Genomic DNA, 20517 nt, shown 5'->3' on the forward strand with positions numbered 1-20517 from the left:
AGTCCCTCTGCACTGTGGGTGTTACCAAATGCGCTCTCTATGCACACATACACCTTAAGAAACACCTTCAACCTCTCTCTCTGCCCTCCCCCCTTTTATTTTGAAGCATGTAGTTCAGCTGGTCCTCCTCAACTTTTTTGTTGAGAAGTGCCATTTTTGTGCTGCCTGTTCCAAAGTATTTGGTGCTCCTCAGTCTCACCCTTCCCCCCCCTCCTCGTCTTTTGGCGGAGAAAGGACGCAGCATATTTCCAGAACATATATACTCTAATTCCAGCGCTGAGGCTGCCGTACATCTGGTGCTCTCAGTCTCCTCCGTGTGCATTACAGCACGCCGAACCGCAGGCGAGGGGACAACCGACCTGTCCCTGCGCAGTGGGACACGGCGATTACTGGAAGAAAGTGTCACAGAGGCATCGCCAGCGAGAATGTGATAAACCCTTACCAAAACACAGGCGCACATTTCTGCTCTCACTTTCTCTTAGGCAGCCCCAGAGCGTGGAAGTCGGTGGTGGGATGTGCATAGGGGTAGAAACACGGTGGGAGGTGGAATTGTGGTAGATGTGACTGATTTACGACAGGAGTTTCCTTTACAGTCATAAGGGGAATTTTGCTTGGTCACAGCGAGTTTGAACCCTCATGAAACAGCCTGAATCATTTGAAGTTAAAATAAAACAGAGAATGGGGGAGAGACATGGCCATTAAAAAAAAAAAAGGGCAAAAAACAACGTTAAAATTGTTTCCTTTGGTGCTGACTTCTTAAATGGGAATGTGATTCAGAATAGTTCTAGTGTGCAAGCCAACATTTGTTTTAAAAATTTTTATTGTCTTCTTTTCCCTCTGCCCTCTCTCCCCCTTGCCCTCCCTCTCCGCTCTGCAGATTTACACTGACTGGGCTAACCACTACCTAGCGAAATCTGGCCACAAGCGGTTGATCAAGGATTTGCAACAGGACATTGCAGATGGAGTTCTGCTAGCAGAGATCATCCAGATCATCGGTAAGACCAGGGCTGAGAGAAGCACTGAGAGCTGACTCCTTGCATGGGGGAATATATAATTCAAGTTGAATGTATTTAACAATAAGATGAACCCTAAATAATACAATTTGACTGGGTCCATATGTCTCTAATATTTGTGTGGTTCGTCCTTGTCTTAATTAAAAAATATGTTTATGTGAGCATGTTTGGAAGTGGCTGTTTAACCATACTTTAAATGGCCAGAACTGTATCTTACACACTTTGAATTGTCAGAAATGAATGCTCCATTAAACCATATGTCTCCCATGTGTGCATTTTGTTAGTTGGAGTGGCTCATACTCTCTGGGATGCCTTGAAACTCTATCCTGACCCTGCAAAGACAATTGTGGAAGATTTCATGTCAGCAGTTATTTTGCAGGGGCTGAAGAATTAGCAGCGACCTCCTTCGCACTTCCCCCTTTGCATGATTTGGCATGTGGAAGCAACTGCTGCTAACAAGAGTGTTGTTACTGTACGGCTGAGCTTTACTTAGAGAGGAGCTCTGTGTCAACAAAACCCTGTGCACTTTATTGCTGTCTTTTCTGCTCTTCTGGTTCGTTTTTTTCTTTTTTTTTTGTTTGGCTTGTTAGGTCCTTTTTTTTTTTCTTTTTTTTCTTTTTTTTTTTTTTTCCCTGACCAACAAAAGTTTTATCTCATTGTTTACTTCTACTTTTGTCCTCACTGTTTTTGTTTAGCAAATGAGAAGGTTGAAGATATCAATGGCTGTCCCCGGAGCCAGTCTCAAATGGTAAGAATAAAATGCATTTTTAGCCTCTGTTGGCACTTCTGCTCTTTCCTAAAATGCTTTTTAATACTGATTTATTTAAACTGTGAATATTCTGTCCCCTGTTTACCATAAAGTCCTAATTCTCATATAGCATTCCTGGTACTTTTTCCACATGTGCTTAGTGTGACTTCATTTCTGTGTTCACTAGCCTTGAGTCTCGAGGTAACCCAGAAGCAAGTCTTCATCACTTCTAATTAATCCAGAACTGCCTTAGCAGACCTATTCTTTTGAAGATCCAGATAATTTCATTTAACTTCATTTTTAAGGGCAGTAAATCCAAGAACAAATTTTTAAGTGGAGTCTTTGTGTCTGGAAAACTTGTTTGATGAACAGGATTTGCCAACTTATTTTTGAATATAAATAGCTTTTTGGATTGTCCACTGTAAAGTCCAGTTAGATGCACTGACTCCAAGACTTTCAGAAATAGCACTTTAGTCATATTGCTCTCTGAGTTATAGCTGGCAGCTGCTTAAAGACATTTTAATACTCTCAGGCAAGAAGCATTTTGTGACTGGGATTCATGCAGAGTCTTACTAATCTTTTACTGTGTTTATGGCTAGTCAACTACATTTAATAATATAAAACCTCCTTAGAAGGCTGTGGAACTGACAGGTACAAAATCTGAGCCTCTGTAACATCATCATGCATTTACTGAATGATCTGCAGTTCCAGTCATGCTCCCTCTTGCTGAAGACTTTGCCTTTCTGTTCGTAACCAGACAGTACGTGAATAAGGTGCACGACTGTGTAGCTGGCAAGAATTTTGAAATGTAATGATTTGGATGAGCTTGCATAACAGCAAGCTGCTGAAGCTTGGCTTAAGAATGGAAATGGAGCAGAAAAAAAAATTAATTTGTTCAGTGCATTTTTTAAAGAGAGAAGGTATTTGCAGCTTCTTTTTTTTTTTTTTTCCTGCAAAGCTACAAAAGTAAAAGGAAAAGATTTTGGGTACCAGTAAAGTGAATAACTAGGTCTTTCAGTTCTTTTCAAAAAATGTGCAGGTTTAGAACAAGTTTTTTCTCTGGCTTTCTGGCTTTTTGAAACAGTCCATAGTAAGAATATATGCAATTTCCTTAATAATAGTTATTATTTTAATTACTCATATTACAACAGCACCTAGTGGCCCCAGCTGAGAACATGGGGAACTCCAGTGTGGAACTCTAATATTACACACACAGATCAAGAGATAATCACTCCCTACTTTAATCACATTAAAACCTGCCATTCCAGACAGACAAGGCAAACAAGAAGAGACAAAAGCACAGAAAAGTGATATGATATGCTGAGGTTATTTAAGTGGTTAGTGACCATCTAGGATTGCTTGGGGACCCACCGCTCTGATTTCTATTGAGCTTCATTTCGATGAGAGAAAGCCAAGTTGCAAGAAGAACTATGCACTCTAACAGCGTTTTCATCTCCAAAAGGACAACATTTGTGTATGTTCCCTGTTGATATGTAAATCTTTATGTGACATAGAGAGTCTGGATTTCATCTCTGGCTCTGCTGCAGTTGTGGACCAAGCATGGTTGATGCACATCCGTGCCACAGCAGTACCTGTAGGAGTCTCTTTATGTCCCTCTTCCTCCTCCCATAAGCCCATCTCTCAGCTCAGACAGGCCAAAGAATAGGTCAAAGGTGTTCTGGTCTCAAACCAGCTGCTTCAGAAATTCCTATATGTAGTCATATGTCAGTGTTTGCATGGTGCTAAGGCATCACATTTAACTGCTTTAACTTGGTAGGAGTATATTTATTTATCCTTCTTTGATTCAGTCTCTTTACTGCATTGTTTTTATCTCTGCAGTCTGATCAGATTATTTGTCTGACTTTTCACATACCAATTTTATACTGCTGATCTCTTCAACTGAGCTAGGAAGTTTAAAACGTACTGAAGTTCAAGTAGTTCAAACCTGTTGGCTTTCTTCTCAGAGCATATCAGAGGCCCCAGGTTTTGAGTCTGCTCTCCATTTGTTTCCTTTGGGCTGTGCACCGATCTAGCCTAGCTGAAGGCACCATCCTACCATGTTTTCAGGTAATTTGCCTTGATGCTGCTCAATTCTGTTAGCCAGCTCAGTAAATGACAGGCCGATTCTCCTCTTTTTGTAGCAGTGGGTTAGTAATGTGCAGAAAAAAATACAACGTAGCACCGGTTGAAGCTACTTTACTTTGACATATTGCAGTATGGAGCAGTGTGTCCTGTTAGGATTCGTCAGAACATCAGCCATCAAACCAGCAATAGTCATGATATTCCTGTAGCGTATTTGTTAGCCATTCATTGATTGCTTTTGTTTTAACCTTTTTCTTTAATAAACCTCAAGAATCCTACCACCTTTTTCTTTCACTTATGTTGTCATGATCCTTGCTCTCATAACTTGCGGTTAAAGAGAATGTTTTCTCTCTTCATCTGCCATTTGTCACCCTTTCCAGGAGGTGATGTCTAAGGCATATTATTAGTTTAAAAGAAGCTAGAGAACACTAACATGGATTGTCTGCTGCTGGAAACACTTGGTTATCCCCTATAGATGACATTTATATAAACTCAGAATTAATGACTACCAATATTTCCAAATTCTGTTCCACTAACAATTTGTTTTTTTGTCTTGCCAATAGCTTCATCTTTCAAGAGATTCAGATGTTACCTTAATCTGAAACATCTTTTAATATTTATTTTAAATATGTGTGAAATCCTTCTTTTTTAGTTTTCTTCTAGTTAGGTCTGTTGCAATGTCTCACAGTCTATGCTGATCTTGAAAGTGATATATAAAGTACTTGCAGACAGGTTAAACTGGCTCCACAGGTCCAAGTTCACAAAAATTAAAACCTGTGAACCCCAGCAGCATCCAGTTTCTGCATAATTAGCTCTACCAGGGTCCTCATGGCTGTCATTCTGCACACACATTTGATGTCATACACACATTTGAGAACCTGAGATTTGCTGGGGAATAAATTATTTCATATTCAAATCTCCAAAACTTTAAACAAATGAAATTTGCAAGAGAATTTGCAAAATCTACTTGCTTGTTAGGTAAATCTACTGTAGTTAGATGGTTTTGGTATTTCTTATGAGTGGTTTTTTAAAGATAATAAGGATTTAAAGCTCTGTGTGTTATATATTGTTGGTCTACAGTGTCATATAGAGTCTCCTGCTTGTCTTGCCTATTTTTTTCTTTCCTGCTGTGCATACAAGGAGGAATATGGCACTTCAGGGGTTTTTTTCACCATCTCTTTCAATTCCTGCAATGTGAAATAATACCACATTCATTTCTATATTTTCATTGCATGAATTATTCTGTAAGTCTACCAATTAAGGAAACCTCAAATCATCTTTGTTTAGAAGATAATGATCTTTCAAGGGTTTACTTTTTGATACAACCAAAAGCTGATTCCTTTCTGCTTCTTCATAAGCCATTTATTTCTTTGATTTCTGTTGTAAGTTACCCCGTCATTAGAAAAAGTTAGAAAATATGTTATAAAGCTTTACTCTAATGATCAAAAGAGAAAGAATTCAGATTTTTTTCTTCCTCAGCGTATCAGAAAAGTACTGGAAGATCTCCACTGTTTCATCTCTAAACAGATCGTATTAAAAATACAGTAAGCATACAGAGTATCAAATTTAATCCATCCTGGGATTGTCATAGAAAATGAAAACGTATCAAAAAGTATTGTATGGAAAATCATTTTATGGTGACATTTGCAGTATTGCCCCTATAGAATTTTACAAAACTAATGTTTTTATTCTTTCCTTGTGTGGTCTATAGTGCTTTCAGATGCATAAATAGTAAAATAAATTCAAAGTTGCTGAAAGATTTTTGTATATTGCTTTTCAAGTTGGTTTTTTCTTCAGAGATTGATGTTGTCTTATTAGCTATTTTTTCTTCCTTAGAATTAGCTCTTACTACTTCCCATGAGAAATGTCTATGCCAGTACACATCTAGGTGCAAAAACATTGTTAATTTTAGTTGGTAGCAGAGTTTTTCTCATAGTTATCAAGGAGCTGGAGAGACTCTTCTTATTAAAAGGCTTCTAATGTAGTTGCATGCATTTAATGAAGACTATCTTTCATTTTGTCAATCTTTGGCATGGTTGTCTACCAGTTTATATAACCAAAGGTGTGCTTCAAAGGTGATTTTTATAGTTTAGGATACAGACATGCTGGAGTCCAACAGCGAGAGTTGAGTTCAATATAAATACAGGTCTTGCTTACCACATCCTGGAAATCAGGAGTTTGAAAAGGTGTTAGAGCTGTAGCGCGTTGCCAAATGGTTATGAACATTTAGCAAAAAGCTGCAGTTAGCAGAGCTGGCATCATCTTTGGGTGAGTAGCAGTGTCTCTGTTAAAAGTGGGAATCAGTCTGACTGTGCAGCAGTAATAAGATAATTTATGCAACACTGTATTTGATTTTATTAATAATAATTTTAAAAGATGTTAATAAATTAAGAATGTTTCAGAAAAGAACCACAAGAATGCTAGAAATTTTTACTTTCTGCTATGAAACAGAAAAATTGTCTATTTTAGCAAAAAGAAGGTAGAGTAAGTAAATGAATCAGTCTTTGCTTAAGAGGGGAAGGTTTTTGTTATAGAGGGAACTTTCTGTGATGTAGCTAAAGAAGTGTCTCAAGCCTCAAGCTGAAATAGGACAAGACGACCATGTCTATACTGGTGGACATTACTTTGTAATGTGTTGGTTAGATGTGCTTCACAGCATTCCTGTACACTCACAAAAGCCCCCCCGTGGCGCCCTTTCTTCTCATGTGCTTCAGTTTTTCTCCAGAGGAAGCCAAGGCTGCAGAAGGATGAGGTGTATGCCAGTCTCTTCTTATCAGGGAGTCAGCCTGTGGATGGGATGAATCAGTGGAAACTGAAACTGCTAAGTGTGCCACAGAGTACACCTGCCCTACAGTATGTGTGCTTCCCTTCAGTACAGACACTTTCAGACTTCCTCTGGCAGGGATATGCTGGCCAGACACTGTTGAGGAGCATCCCTTGCTGTCCAGGAACGTCAATATCCAAGGACAAAAATATCAGTATTAGCATTCTGTGTCTAAATATTGTTTTGGTGAAAACCAGGATAATTTTGTATAACGTAAGCATTGTAGGTTCTACTAAGGCCCATAGAATTCCGCATGAAAATGTGTAGAGTATGTCTATATGGATCTCTTTGAAGGCTGGGAACCCTGAATCAAGTGGGCCCACACATGAGCTCTTTCTCTATGCACAGTGTCAACTGCATAAGAATCTTCTGGTTTTGCTGGTAGCAGTTTGTTGGTGAGATTGGCTGTATGGATTTAATATATGCTTTCCGTGCTTTGGAGCAGCTCCAAGTGAGCCTTCCCTACAAGTGGGCCGTGTTGAAATATATCCATAAAACAGGCTAAGTGTAGAAATATGGTGCCTTACAACTGGAAATTCAATCTGAGTCCTGAAAACTATTCTCAGCTCCTTGCATCTTCAGGCCAGTTTCTTCCTACAGTGACACCTGTGTGATGCTCTTTTTTTTAAATTCAGACTCATCCCATGGCTATCAGTGGATCTTCACAGAATTCACAACTGTCTGCTATGAGAATTTTGTGAAAATAAAAGGAAATAAGACTCTGGTTTGGTCAGCTGTGCAGGTCTAGTGTGCTTAAATGAATGGAATACAAGACCGTGGCCTCATTGCTGTACAGTGTGTGCTTTCATACTTAGTTTTCAGAAATTAAATCAATAGCCTGATGTGTAGAACACTGTAGGCTAGGTAGGATGGAGTTTGCTTAAGAGCTAGGACAAGAACTGAGAATACACCCTTAGTTGGTACAAATTTCAGTTTAAAAATATAGTCAAAAGGAATTGCTTCTCACAATATGGGCAGGACATTATGTCCTCTGTGTAAGGTAAGGGATATCAAGGATTCAATAATGGAGCACCCTTAAGAGAAAAAATGGATATATTTTTAGAAAAGGATGACACATTCACAGCATGATATCTAAGGAAGTGATCTCGGTAAAGCCAGAGGAAAAAAATGGTAGTAAATAAAATCTGAACTCCTGTGAGGTGTTTCCTGTGTTTGTAGATAGGAAAGCTCATATTTTAGCTGTGTTACATAGAAAGAATCTGCAAGACATAGTCATAGCCTGTGTGTGGGTGTTTGGAGAAGAGCAGATTTGAAGAATATGCTCAGGTGCTAGGTAAAGGTGAAAAGGGTCAGTGGAAAATTAAGACTTTTCTCTCATGTTGACAACTAGTTAGAAAAATAATTTTAATTTCAATGAGAGTATTCAGACCTGGAACAGAGAAAGAGACCAGATTGTCTTTCCAGTGATGCTGTACCCATATTCTAGATTCTTGTAATCCAGATCATTAGCTATTTGGCATGCCCACATGAGGAATATACATACTTAGTTTTAGTTGCCTGGGAACTTTTCAAAGTACATCAAAATCAGCACATAGGGGACGTTACCTTTTGTACACAGCATGTGTACAACCACGGGAAGGATGTAAGCATGATTTCTTCTCTGTTTTGTCAACTTCCTGCAGTCCAAAAAATCCTGTGGCACACAGTTCATATGGAGCTCAAATTAGTGAGAAATTATTGTCAAGCCTTCAATACATGTGTTTATATCATTACCTAGGAATAACAGGGGTGACAGCAGGGCTGTGTATGAGATCCTTTTCCATGTGTGGGGAAGTGACCACTCTGTTGAACCAGCGTGCTGAGCATCAGGTTATACTTGACTGCTTCGAATTTGCTCAGGGCACTGAACATTATGGAAAGTGAAATAAGCTCTTTCAGATTCCTGAATAATAAATGGTAACTGCAGGACAAAATTTTGGAAGCTGACCTTCAGGACTGCACTCTTCCTCTTGCTTTTAAATGTCAACAAACCCTTTTTATAAACTTGTGAATTCCTTATAGGGGGTCCATGGCTTTTCTGTGTAACCCTGTGTGTCACAGAGTTTAGAAATTTGCTGGCTAACAGCACTGCATGTAAATATACAAATAGATAATGCAAACTGAAGGTTAGTTACAAGAAGTAACATCTCTTTCATCAGTGTAGGAACAGAAGTTTGTTTTTTGTTTGCAGATGAAATTAACTTGACGTAATGACTAGAATAAAAATGAAAATGAGAGTATCCAAAATAGAGCTGTGGGGGACCACAAAGGAAAAAAAATAAGGAGAGTAATAAGCATCCATCTAAGGATACATTATGGGAATAATTGTGACAAAATGAATAGAGGGAATAAAAAATGGAAAGAGTACAGAATTTCTGTAAGGCTAAGGTTAGTGATGTTAATGTTAAAGGTGGTTGACATTCAAGGATGGAAATTTTGGAATTCGGGTTCCACGTTTTGCTGAGAAGAGATTAATGTTATTAATATAGCCAGTGTGAGTAAGATTAGAGGGAAATTGGTTTAGCATGGAGCTGGAATAAGAAGAATTCAGACTGTTTTTGTGAATGAAAATTTTTGTAGACTCTAGAAATGGAAAATACAGATGCGGTAAGAGCTGCACAGACAAGCAGAGTAACAGTTGCCTTTTTGTGGGAGACCAAATATGTTTTTACTGTGAAAGAAAGGGTGGGAGAATTGATGCAAGAGTTACATCTAGTAGAGCACAAAGGATGGGAAACTTTATCCATCCTACCAAAGGATTTTAAAGGCTTGGAAAGGAAGGGTAGGAGAAGGCAATCAAATCATCACTTTTTTGACATGATTTGATTCTGGTTTGGCTTTTTGTTAGACTCTTTATTCTGCACTGAAACAAGCAGTTCTCTTTACAGCCAGAGAAGATCTGAGAACATGAAAAAGACCACAGGATTGATGACAATCCCTCCTCCCAGAACAGCTCAGAGTTACTCACTTGCATAAGGCAGTGAGATGCATTTTCCCCTGACTCACTCTCATTCAACTGTCTAAAGTCATAAAAGAAAAGGCCACAGGAACACATCCTGAGTATTATTTTACCAGGCTAGAAGAAGTACATTATTCATAAATATAAACTGCATGCATTTATTAGCTTTTTTGTTTAGGTTTATGAATTCTTCATCCTGTTAATGAGTGGACTCACATGAGAATAACTCATCTAGACGTTAAGGAAATAATCGTAAGATGTACTTACACTGTGATGGTATCAATCTCTATGAAATCTACTGAGACTTCACTTTAGATTTGGGTTTGCTTGGTTAGGGTTGCTTTGCTAGGGCTAGGATTAGGGTTATGAACATTTTGCTTCCATAGACCAAGACTGCTGAACAAAACCCCATATTTTAAGCCCTTAAAATCAGCAATTTGCCTTTGCACCTTGCTCCTCCCCTCCCTCCCCCAATCCCTTGAAACCCATGTCTTTATATCTGGAACATGCCACTGAAACATGCCCATTTCACTCATTTCTTCTCATCTGTGTTTGTCAGGAATGTTGTTTGATCAGAAACTCCTGTTAAAGTGTGTTGTGAGGCTATGCAGGGATGAAATAATGAAATATGCTTGAAGACTTGTGAGCGACATACACTTTGAAGAGATGCAGCTGACAGTCTTCCCATTTCCCCTATCTGTAGTTAACTTTCTACGCTCTTCAATTTTCTGTTTGTTTTGGCTTTAGGTCTTTTTTTTTTTCCCCTGAAAAATATCATGTGAACATTCCCTGAAGTTTTGGAGTTGATCAAATATATATTTATGATACAAATGTTTAGACAAAGAGATGATGAATAAATGGCCTTGAAACCTCCCATTAATAGAAATGCACTGAAAAGTTTTAACACAACCATGTAGTTAAAATACATATGCACAAATTGACTATGACATGCATTTTAGAAAGCACCTGTTGGTTGTAGTCATTAATACATTTTTCCTGGACAGTGGCAGCAGGATTACAGTAAATATGTGTGCTTCATGATGGTGTATTTTTATCATCTTCTATAGGGAGAGCATGTTATAAATACTAGGAATGTCTAGAATGTTTACTGGATTTAAAAATAGAGAAGAAAGTGTGTGATGTTTAGCTGAACAGCAAAAATGCATATTTAAGCTGAACAAGAAAATAAACAGTATCTCTGTAGTGGTTTTATTTTACAGTATATCCAAACAAGGCTTTTTGGTAATTTTGCGATTTTGTCAGCTTTCTAGATTTTTATCAAATGTCTGGTTATTTTGGAACTGTGGAAAAATGCCAGTTCTCTTATGGTTATAGTTGAGGACTTCTATTTAAAGATTTTCTAACCGCTTCCTTTATAATACTTCTGCTTAGACTCTTATAATCTTGTGTGCTGCATGTTAGTTAGGGAACGTTATTGTTTCATGTCTGTGAAGCCTCAAATTTCCTCAGAGAGGTAGACTTTTCACTAAAAGAAGATTTCCTAACATCGGAGAGGAGTCCCAAGATATTTCACTCATCCTTCTTCCTGAAATATTCTGCCACTGCCTGTGCTGACTACTGTGAATTCTGCAGCTTCTGTAACATAGAACTCTCACAAGAAACACTGTGTTTCACCGTGTAGCACATACACACAGACATGCATCCATGTGAAGTACCTTGTGTCGTTCTGATGAATCCCCAATGATTTTATCAGTTTTGAAAGTCATTTAAGCCACTCTCCCCACTTCTCATTTGTGAATGAAGGTCTGTGGAGTCTTCAAAATTCTGGGGGCTTTGAATCTGTTGTATTATCTGGACGTCTCCAAAAGTCTGAAGTGGCCACCCTTCTACTGAACTGCCAGAGCTACTCTGTTCTTTAGGACGAGTCCAGATTAATTATAGAAAAGAGATGTTAGACATAGTTTGAGATTTAAGCATTGACATCTGCAAACAATAAATGGGGGCACACCCCAAGTATGAATATCATCTTCTTTTATTTGATTGGGCTGGGAAATCCAGCTGCTGGGAGGATGTTTTAATGGAGATACAGGAATTGTGCAACTGTCCCTAAAATGCTGTCTGTGGTGTAACGTGCAAAGCAGCAGAGGGGGCCAGAAAGCAGCAAGTTGTTGCTTCCATTTTGATTAATGGGAAAGAAAAAGGATCGTAAGTAGCAATGTTAGGGTGGAACAGCATTTGCCTTGTGAATTTGGCTGCAGAAGGGAGGGAATAAGACACAACTCTTGTAATGTTAAGCACTTACATGTGCTTAAAATAAACACTGTTCGACAAATTGTCAAGCTTTTGGAGGTGTAATGTGGTACATTATGCCTAGGTAACAGTGCTTGTCACTGAATCATCTTTTAGTGGCTATACATACTCAGTATTTCAAAGTTTGGCCTTATAGCAAAAAGTCTGAAAGACAGGAGAGATAATAAAGTAACACAGAATGTCCCAACAATGTAGTGTGCTAATTACAAACCCATGTGGTAACAAAAACCATCCTGTCCTTCTCCATTTGTAATTGTTAAGCTCATTAAAATGTCTTGACAACCTCCCCCTGGTCTCCTGCTAGAAAGTAAAATACCAAAAATATAATGCCAGAAAAAGTTTTTGCAGAAATATTACATTACTTCCAGAAGATAATACAATTACAATATTAGAAAATGAAGCAAAAGAAGAGAAAGTAGCTGCATGCTGAAACTACTATGATCAGTCCAGATGTATTTTCTCACTCTACCCTTGCTGGAACAGGAGCTGCCTACATCTGTTGCAGCTAAGTGCTAGCCTGTTTCACAGAAGGAATGCCAAATCTGCTTGATTTTACAGTGTGTTTTACAGACTCACCATTTCGGTGTTCTTTGACTTCTATGCACGCTAACCTTGCTCTTTTATTTGGCAGTAATTATATTCAAAGAGTAAGCTCCTCTTTGAACCCTGTTGCAAATCCCCTCCACCTACAGCCTCTCCCCAGTGCTCTGTTGTTGGCACATGTGAGTGAGCACATGCTGGTGCATTAGAGCCACAGTCCATCAGGTCAACATTCCCTCTCTGAGAACGGAAATGCAAGAGGTGACTTAGCAAGAATAAGTGACTCTAGCCATTTTTTTCTTCCATTCTCCTCCTTTTTTTTTGCAATACCTAAAATTATTAGGGAGCCGGTTAGCTCAGTGGTTTGAGCACGGTTCTGGCAACAAGGACCAACACTGAGGTCGCGGGTTCGATTCCCGCTCGGTCCCCATGTGTTGCCTGGTCTAGTCAAGAGGTGGCGTCCCTGCCCAAAACAGGGAGGTTGGACTAGATGATCTCTAAGGTCCCTTCCAGCCTAGGCCATTCTGTGGTTCTATGATTATTGTATCAGGGGATTAGAGGGTACTTCTTTGCCTGCTCTTTCAGTATTCACTTATGGTTTGCTGCTGTGATCACCATTTATTCCAGGACATGTCAAAATGAAGCATGCTGGATTTCTCAGAAAAAAAAAATCTGTCTCCTATGATCATGTGCATAGTCATGGGACTGGGTGCAGAGTAGGCATGTGTTTTTTTTCATTGACTGCAATTACTGCTCTGCCAACCTACCCTTCTTTTTAGGAGCCCACGGATCCAGCTTATCTGGATCTGGAATGACGTGAGGTACCATCAGGCAGCTGAAATTCTGTGTTAGTAAAGATTTTGGCACCACTGAGCTGGACTTAAATACTGATGTTAACTTTAAATCTAAACTATTTTACAGCTGGTAACCCTAAATAGCCAATACTATTAAGGTACATAAAGGTAAATTGGCTTGAGCTAGCAGTAGAAGAGGCAAGTTATCACTAAGGCTGCTTATTCCAATAGCATTAACTAATCCCTTCTCATGTAAAGGCTTTTGATTAGGCTAATTAAAACAGTAACACAATCTTCTTATGTTTTGGGTTTTTTTTATTTTAGTTTGAGGGTTTTTTTATATAACTTGTCTGTTTAAATCCACTGTGACCTGAAACTTAATACACAAATAGTTAGAATACAGTATGACCGTTTTTGTTTCAGCAGAAATAAATGGAATAAATACAGTAATCTATCTAGCAGCTTTCTGATGTGCAGGAATTATTTAAAACACACCCAGTCTGAGGAGTCTGCTGACCATATGATCAACAGATGATCACATGACATAACTCAGAGCTATACTTATTTTAAGTTGAACTTATTTTAAGTCGGCCCAGTGTCTGAATATAAATTAGTCTGGGCAGGGTTGAGTTTCAGAGTCAGTTCAAGATACGTTTTTTTTTATAGGCCTTGATTGCATTCAATCTCAGAAACTGATCACAAATAATTTTTGCATTTTGAAGAATTTATATCAATTTAAAACATTTGTTTACCTAGGCAGGTCTTACCAATTCTATCAAGTGGCATCCTGACCAGCACTAAACCATGGAAGTCCTAAACTTTGATTTTGAACAATCTTCCCAAAATAGAAATAAGTTTGTATTTTAGCTTGTAGCTTTTGGCAGTCTTTAATTCTAAAATAATTAGAATACGCTTCATTTAGGCTTGTATTGTTAGCTAATTGGAACCTTGTTTGAATTATTCATACCTCTTGATTCTTCAGAGTTTCTCTGGAATTACAATGGGAGCATACCAATGACATCTCCCTCTAGGGAAAAAAATGCTACAACAATTTTCTTTGTCCCAGCGTTTCCACACGAGAGAGCTGAGATCTATTTGCACGTGAAATAAATAATAGTTTATGAAGTTAGATAGCTGCAGTTTTGTGCATTCTAACTGCATGCATGATTAGCTAACCAGCATCCCAATCTAGTGGGACGTTTTCTCTGTCACTCACAGATTTTTCTCAGTAATTCCTCGCAATAATAACTTTAAATTGGGGGTGGTGGGGGGGTGGTGTTTGATTTTGGTTTTGTTTCCTTGGCTTTATTTTTTGTTTGTTTTTTTTTTTTAAATAAAAGCTCTCAGTTCATAGACAGATCAGCAGCAATAGTCCACACTAAACATATGTGTAAGGGTGTCTTCACAGCTCTTGTATATATAAGGCTTCTATTTGGATTTCTTAGCATAAACAGTTTTGAAAGATTTATATTGTTACATCATATAAATTAACATTTTTGAAGACATTTGCCCCCTCCAAAGCCCAGTAAGTGCTTATTTTTCAAATATTACTGGCTGTATTTTGGAACTTGGAAACACTTGGATAACTATTTAAAACCTTGTTTCCTCCTACACTTCACACTTCATTGCCTGCAACTGGAAGTAAAGTGACAACAAGCAGTAAGTGCTTGTTCAGGCCTCATTTTATAGCCTTAAACCCTTCGGATGTTTCTATTCTATCATTTGGCTAAGAATTCACAAAGAATCCTGGTCCTATTGAACTTGAGAACTGATATCGCATTGCCTTCTGTGGCTTCAGGTGCTTTTATTTTCCTTGACTAAGAATCTAGACACAAGATCTTGTGAAAATATGGAAAATGCTTCCCATGGTTATGAGAGCAAAGCAAAGAGATAATTGTTAAGGCTGTTTATAAGCATGGTGTGAAGACATAAACAGCATGACCTAATATTTATTTGTATATTACGCTAAACATGGTATAAAATACACTGCTAAGGTACACTAGCAAAAATGAAAGCCTGAATCTGAGTCTTTTGTGTAATCCCTATTGGTTTTAAAAATGTCTGGTTTAATTTGAACAGTTTTAATAACCTGTGACATCAATTCATCATTGATTTTGGTTTTTTGAGTCCTTTTTTATGTTTTAGATCAATTTGATTCAGTAATATGAAAACTAAACATAAAGGAAAACCAGTGACTAATGTTACATTCTCTCCCACACATATCTTTCCACGGACTTTAAGTTCCAGCTGGAGGACCAGACACATAACATTAGATTACAGAAGTCTCTAGACAGTACTTTTAGAGGTTGCTAATTACAAGTATTTTTATAATTTTTCTTCTCAGGAGTCAATATTTTATAAATTATTTTCAGGGTAATATGCAAAATATAATTAAAAAAACATCAGAGTGTTTATACAATCTAAGGGCCAGAAGGATAACAGAAATCATCGGTGTTTCCCATGCACATATTGTAATGTTTTGACTTTTGGTGTAGTCAAGAAAGTCCATCTGGGTGGATTCCTCTTCCAAAGTTCAAGAGATGCAGTGAAATGCCCTTAGTTTATCTGTTTTGTAATTACTGGTTGTAATTGCCCTTACTTCTAAAAGCTGCTTTTTTTTTTGACGAGCTAAATGAAGTTGCTATGTGCTAAATAGTTGTGAAGGAGAGAACTGGAATGCTTTCAAAGATTTAATTAAATCTAGTAAATGAGCACTCTGTTGTAGACTCTCTTTTGACCTAATGGAGAGAAACTCCTCTGTTTTAAAGAAGCATGCATTTTCACATTACCTTCCAATTTTCGGAAGTTGCCATGTTCCATAAATATTTAGATGGTGGTACCTTGCTGACTCCGAAGTGTTGCATAACTAAAAAAAAGGTTGTAGACAGGCTCGCTAAAGTGATGCATTGCTTTAAAAAACTCTGAGCTTAAACAGAGTTCCTTTTATCATTGCCTTAAAAAATGTCCTCCCAGGGCAGCATTTATCTCCAATTTTGTGTGTATGTGTAGGGCTCTTTCACAGTGGCAGTGGCCACAGGCCTGCAGACATGAGAGCACTGAAGTAGGGGTTGAGACTCTGGAAAAGAACTTTTGCCTGGTCTTTTTCTTTTGACCCATGCTGCCGTGGAGTCATATTTTAGCTTTCTAAATAATTAATGTGCGTTATTGAAGCTGAAATACTTTCACGGTTTTCTGAATCCCAGTCCAGGAGTCTATTCAGGCCAAATCCAGCACTACGTTCTGATCAAAAATCCAGAACTTTCTTCTTGCAATTTCTACTATGAGAGCACAAAAACACTTCAGAAATTACCATTGTATTCTGTGCTTTACGATGTCTGCTGTAAGTATAGAAATGGGTAGAGCAAATGCAGACAAGAGAGAAGGAAGAGTGAATATGAAAGGAAGTCAGGAAGCAAGCTCACACAAGTTATATAGATGAACAGAGTAAAATTTTGGATTCTCGTATGGCTTTGGGGGTGTTTGTAGATAGGCTTTTATATTTGAAAATGACCAGCAGATGTTCTTAATGATCTGTTTTGCCAGCTAAAAATTACGATTAGGATTAATGCTTTTATTTAGAATAAGTGAATTGTTCATTAACTTGTTGTGTGCAAACAGAAGAAACAGCAGACAGGTTCTATTTGACATTACAGAGATTATCACACACTCACCCCAAACTTTCCAAGCACCAGGTCAGGGCCTTGGTGAAAAATCTGCCACACAAATTGTCACTTCCATGTCCCTGACAGAATTGACACTAATACGAAAGGGATCCATATCCCACTGTATCATTTTCTTAAAAACAATACACACTCCAGCTCAAACTCTGACCTCAACAGTGACCTCATGCATTCTTTTATCAGCAGGTCAGTATATACTTCTCTTGAATTATCCAAGTATTTGAGAAGTTAATTTGTTTTCACATTTCTGGGTTTACTGGTCATATTTCGTGTTTGGAGTGCATGTTGGAAGAATTTGATGTGCTTGTCCCTTAATATCTGTTGGAAAAGGAAGTGGAAGGTATTTCAGTTTTAAATAATACCATCATACTTTCCTCAAAAAAATAACTAATAATTAAATAACTCCAGCATCATTTCCTAAAAATTTTTGCCTGGGAGGCCTTCTACATACCAGCAGTTATTATTCTCTAAGGTAAAATTCTCCCCAAATGCCTCCAGTAAATCAGTTTTTAATTTGCATATGTGGTCTCTTATTGCAAAGTCAATGCTTAGTTTGGAACAGTTTTTTGGACTGATATTATATGGCTCACTGATAGTTATTTTTATTAAATGCTTCTGAAATTATTCTATTGCAAGTAATGAGGAGTTTGTTAGAAAAAAAGCTAAGCTGAACGTGTGTGCGTGTCAGTATACTCTGCTTAGCACCCTGAAACGCATTATAATTTCCATGAAAAAAATAGAATGTGCCTTACATCTGGGTGAGGTAACAGGCCACGTGCAACATCAAGTCAGCAGAATGCACTTAATATGTCCCAGCAGGACTGCTAACACCTGTTTTATCTGGGTGGGTTTTCAAATTTACACCAACCATGGAAACTTGACATTGCCTTCGAGCAGAGCTACAAAAAAAGATACTGCAATAAGCTGTCATGCTAGGAGCTCATGGGAAATAAATTACTAGAATGTAAATAACGTGATTTTCACGTCTTTACTCTTCTTTGTGCTTTTGCAAGTTTTGAGAGAGCTTGCTTTTCTCCCAATTTTCCCTTTCCTCTAATTGCCACCATTTCTACAAAATGAACAGAGAATTCATGGCAAATTTCACTCGATCTTGCTAGTCTTTGGTCAAGGGAACAGTGCAACATGCAGCCTGCCATGCCAGCATCTTGCACAGAGACCACAAAATTGAAACTAAAGAGGTTCCTCAGTTGGGTCACAGTTTGCACAGTTTTGCATTACTCTGGGCCACATTTCTTTGCATTGCATTTACTTCAGGATTAGGGTTTATTCTCTGTTCTTCCAAGTGTCCTTTATTAAGTAGTAGTAAAAAATATTTGTTTATTACATAATCATACTGTGTACGGTTTCTTTACAGGAAATTCTGATGGAAATATAAGACTTTCAGATAGTCTTCCTTAGTAATAAAAATCTTTTAGAATTAGTTTAGGATGGACACATGTATATGTTAATAAGCATACCCAACTTCAAATATGCAAGAGACAAGAAAGCAAATGGCTTGCTTTCAGATGTGTGAAACTAGTTTAACCTGTGGTGTATCAAAAGAGTCAGCTTGTTAGTTCAACTATAATGCCTGTAAAATGAGCCCATAGGAATTTATTTCACATTGTTCCCTTTGAAAGTGTTTAACCCTACTCTTTTGTTCTCACTATAGTAGAGAGGGGGTTGGGAAAAAATGTTTTTTGTAGTAGGATCCTCCACTTTGGTATACTAGTTTTAATCAAGAATAATGTTTTTGACTCAGCTTGAACATACTTGGTGTAAGCTAGAGATCACAAATGGGCATTTGGACCTAATACTCAGCCCGACAAAATCACAGTACATGTAGATGTGTACAATGAAACCATGATAATAAGTAGAACAATGGGCAGAATATTCAGTTCCCACGGTTAAAATGGAGAAGGTCCCTGAGTTGTTTGATCTTTAGCTTTTGGTGAAGGAAGTATTGGACCTGAGCTTATTCTGCTGAATGTCCACCTGCTTGCTTTATGAAGTCCAGCTTTGTTATATGATCTTAATGATAAAACTGAGGATAAAAACACATGTCAGCTTTCTAGTCCTTTGCTGTAAGGAGAGGTAAAACAGGAATACAAACTAGTGAAACCAGCTGGGAAGAAAACCCAGAAGGAACAAAGCTACAAGGCAAACTAAAAATCTGGGTGTTTCCCACACCACAAGTGCGTTGTCAACAAGTCACAATGTGTGCAATGGATGAGTCAATTAAGAACAGAAAGTGAAATAAACTTGCTAGTCTCAATATCTGCAAAGAGCTTTAGGTGTAGCAGGTTGTGCAAGACTATATGTTGGGGAAAAAAAAAAAAGACCTTTTAGGTTGTGTGTGTGTATAGGTTTAAAGAGGTATCTGTGAGAGCGTACAGGACCAATTCTCATTCTGTTCTCTGTTAGACAAGGGAAGATCAGAGTTTAGGCCATGCCTACCTTGAAATATTTTTCAATCTCTTCCTGAGCATTCTGTATAACTTAAGTCTACCATGGACAGATTCATTCTCTCACCATCTCCAGCGTGTGCATCAAAACTGCTTTATCCACACATACTTGCCTGAATCTGGTTTTTGTTAGAGCCTACAGTCAAAGCCAGTGCACTGGCACTTCACCTACTACTAAGAAAGTAGCTAGAACTAAAAAACTAAGTCTGTCGTCTTCTGTGCTCAGTCCATGTGAAATTCAGACAGATAAAACAGTATCTGCTTTTCCATTTTTCATTTTATTAATTTTATGCAGTGTGTGTATAGTAAATATTTTAAGTCCTGGGTGCTACCTGTAAGGCCTGAATAGTATCTTTATTTGATTATGATTCTACTAGTGCTATGGAAATTGAATGAGAATGAGCTGTGTAATGACAACAATTTATTTTCTAATTCTGCATTTATTTAAATCTATTGACCTCCACAAATTATATTAGTGAGTAATCTACATGCAAAAGAAAGAGTCAAATACAGGTCAAATCAAGTCAGTACTCTAGGGAAATGCAGGAAGAAATCTTGCTGGTAAAATGTGTTTAAAATACAATTACTGTGACACAGAATATCTCGTGCTGTAATACTAATCTCAAAGGTCCACTATTTAATATTGATATTGGAAAAAAAAAAGCAACAAATACTGAAGAGGGGTTTTTTTATGGAGTTTCTGTGCTCTGGAAGATGAATATACATGTGAGTCTCTGGGTTTCTGCTGCAGACTGTTTCCATGAGTGTCCCTAATCAGCCGTGAGCAACATTAGAAAACTTCTGCAGAGCAAATCCTTTGCCAAATTTTATCTGGGGCTTTTGTTCATGAATTAGAACATCAAAACACACAGGAAGCTGTGGAAGATAGTGCTGAATGAAGTGCTAACAGAAATTACTGTTTTACTTTTGCTGCCAAAATATCAAGAGTATTCTAGGAGCATATATAGAGAGAAACACTCTGTAATAATAAGATGTCATATTCATAGAACCATAGAATGGCCTAGGTTGGAAGGGACCTTAGAGATCATCTAGTCCAACCTCCCTGTCATGGGCAGGGACACCACCTCCCATCTAGATCAGGCAACACATGGGGACCGAGCGGGAATCAAACCCACGACCT

General features: G+C 38.0%; 1 protein-coding gene across 1 annotated transcript in view; it reads left to right on the forward strand.

The window, feature by feature from the left end:
- Positions 1-327: 327 nt before the first annotated feature.
- Positions 328-20517, forward strand: part of LOC104277356 (neuron navigator 3-like) — a gene marked incomplete at both ends in the record, with an annotated part of 45666 nt that continues 25476 nt past the window's right edge. The window contains 3 exons of the mRNA XM_009873967.1: positions 328-427; positions 878-995; positions 1709-1761. Of these exons, the coding sequence (XP_009872269.1) occupies positions 328-427; positions 878-995; positions 1709-1761 (271 nt within the window). The remainder of the gene's footprint in view (positions 428-877; positions 996-1708; positions 1762-20517) is intronic.

The sequence above is a fragment of the Apaloderma vittatum genome, unplaced genomic scaffold (assembly GCF_000703405.1).
Source record: "Apaloderma vittatum isolate BGI_N311 unplaced genomic scaffold, ASM70340v1 scaffold19447, whole genome shotgun sequence".
Lineage (NCBI taxonomy): Eukaryota > Metazoa > Chordata > Aves > Trogoniformes > Trogonidae > Apaloderma > Apaloderma vittatum.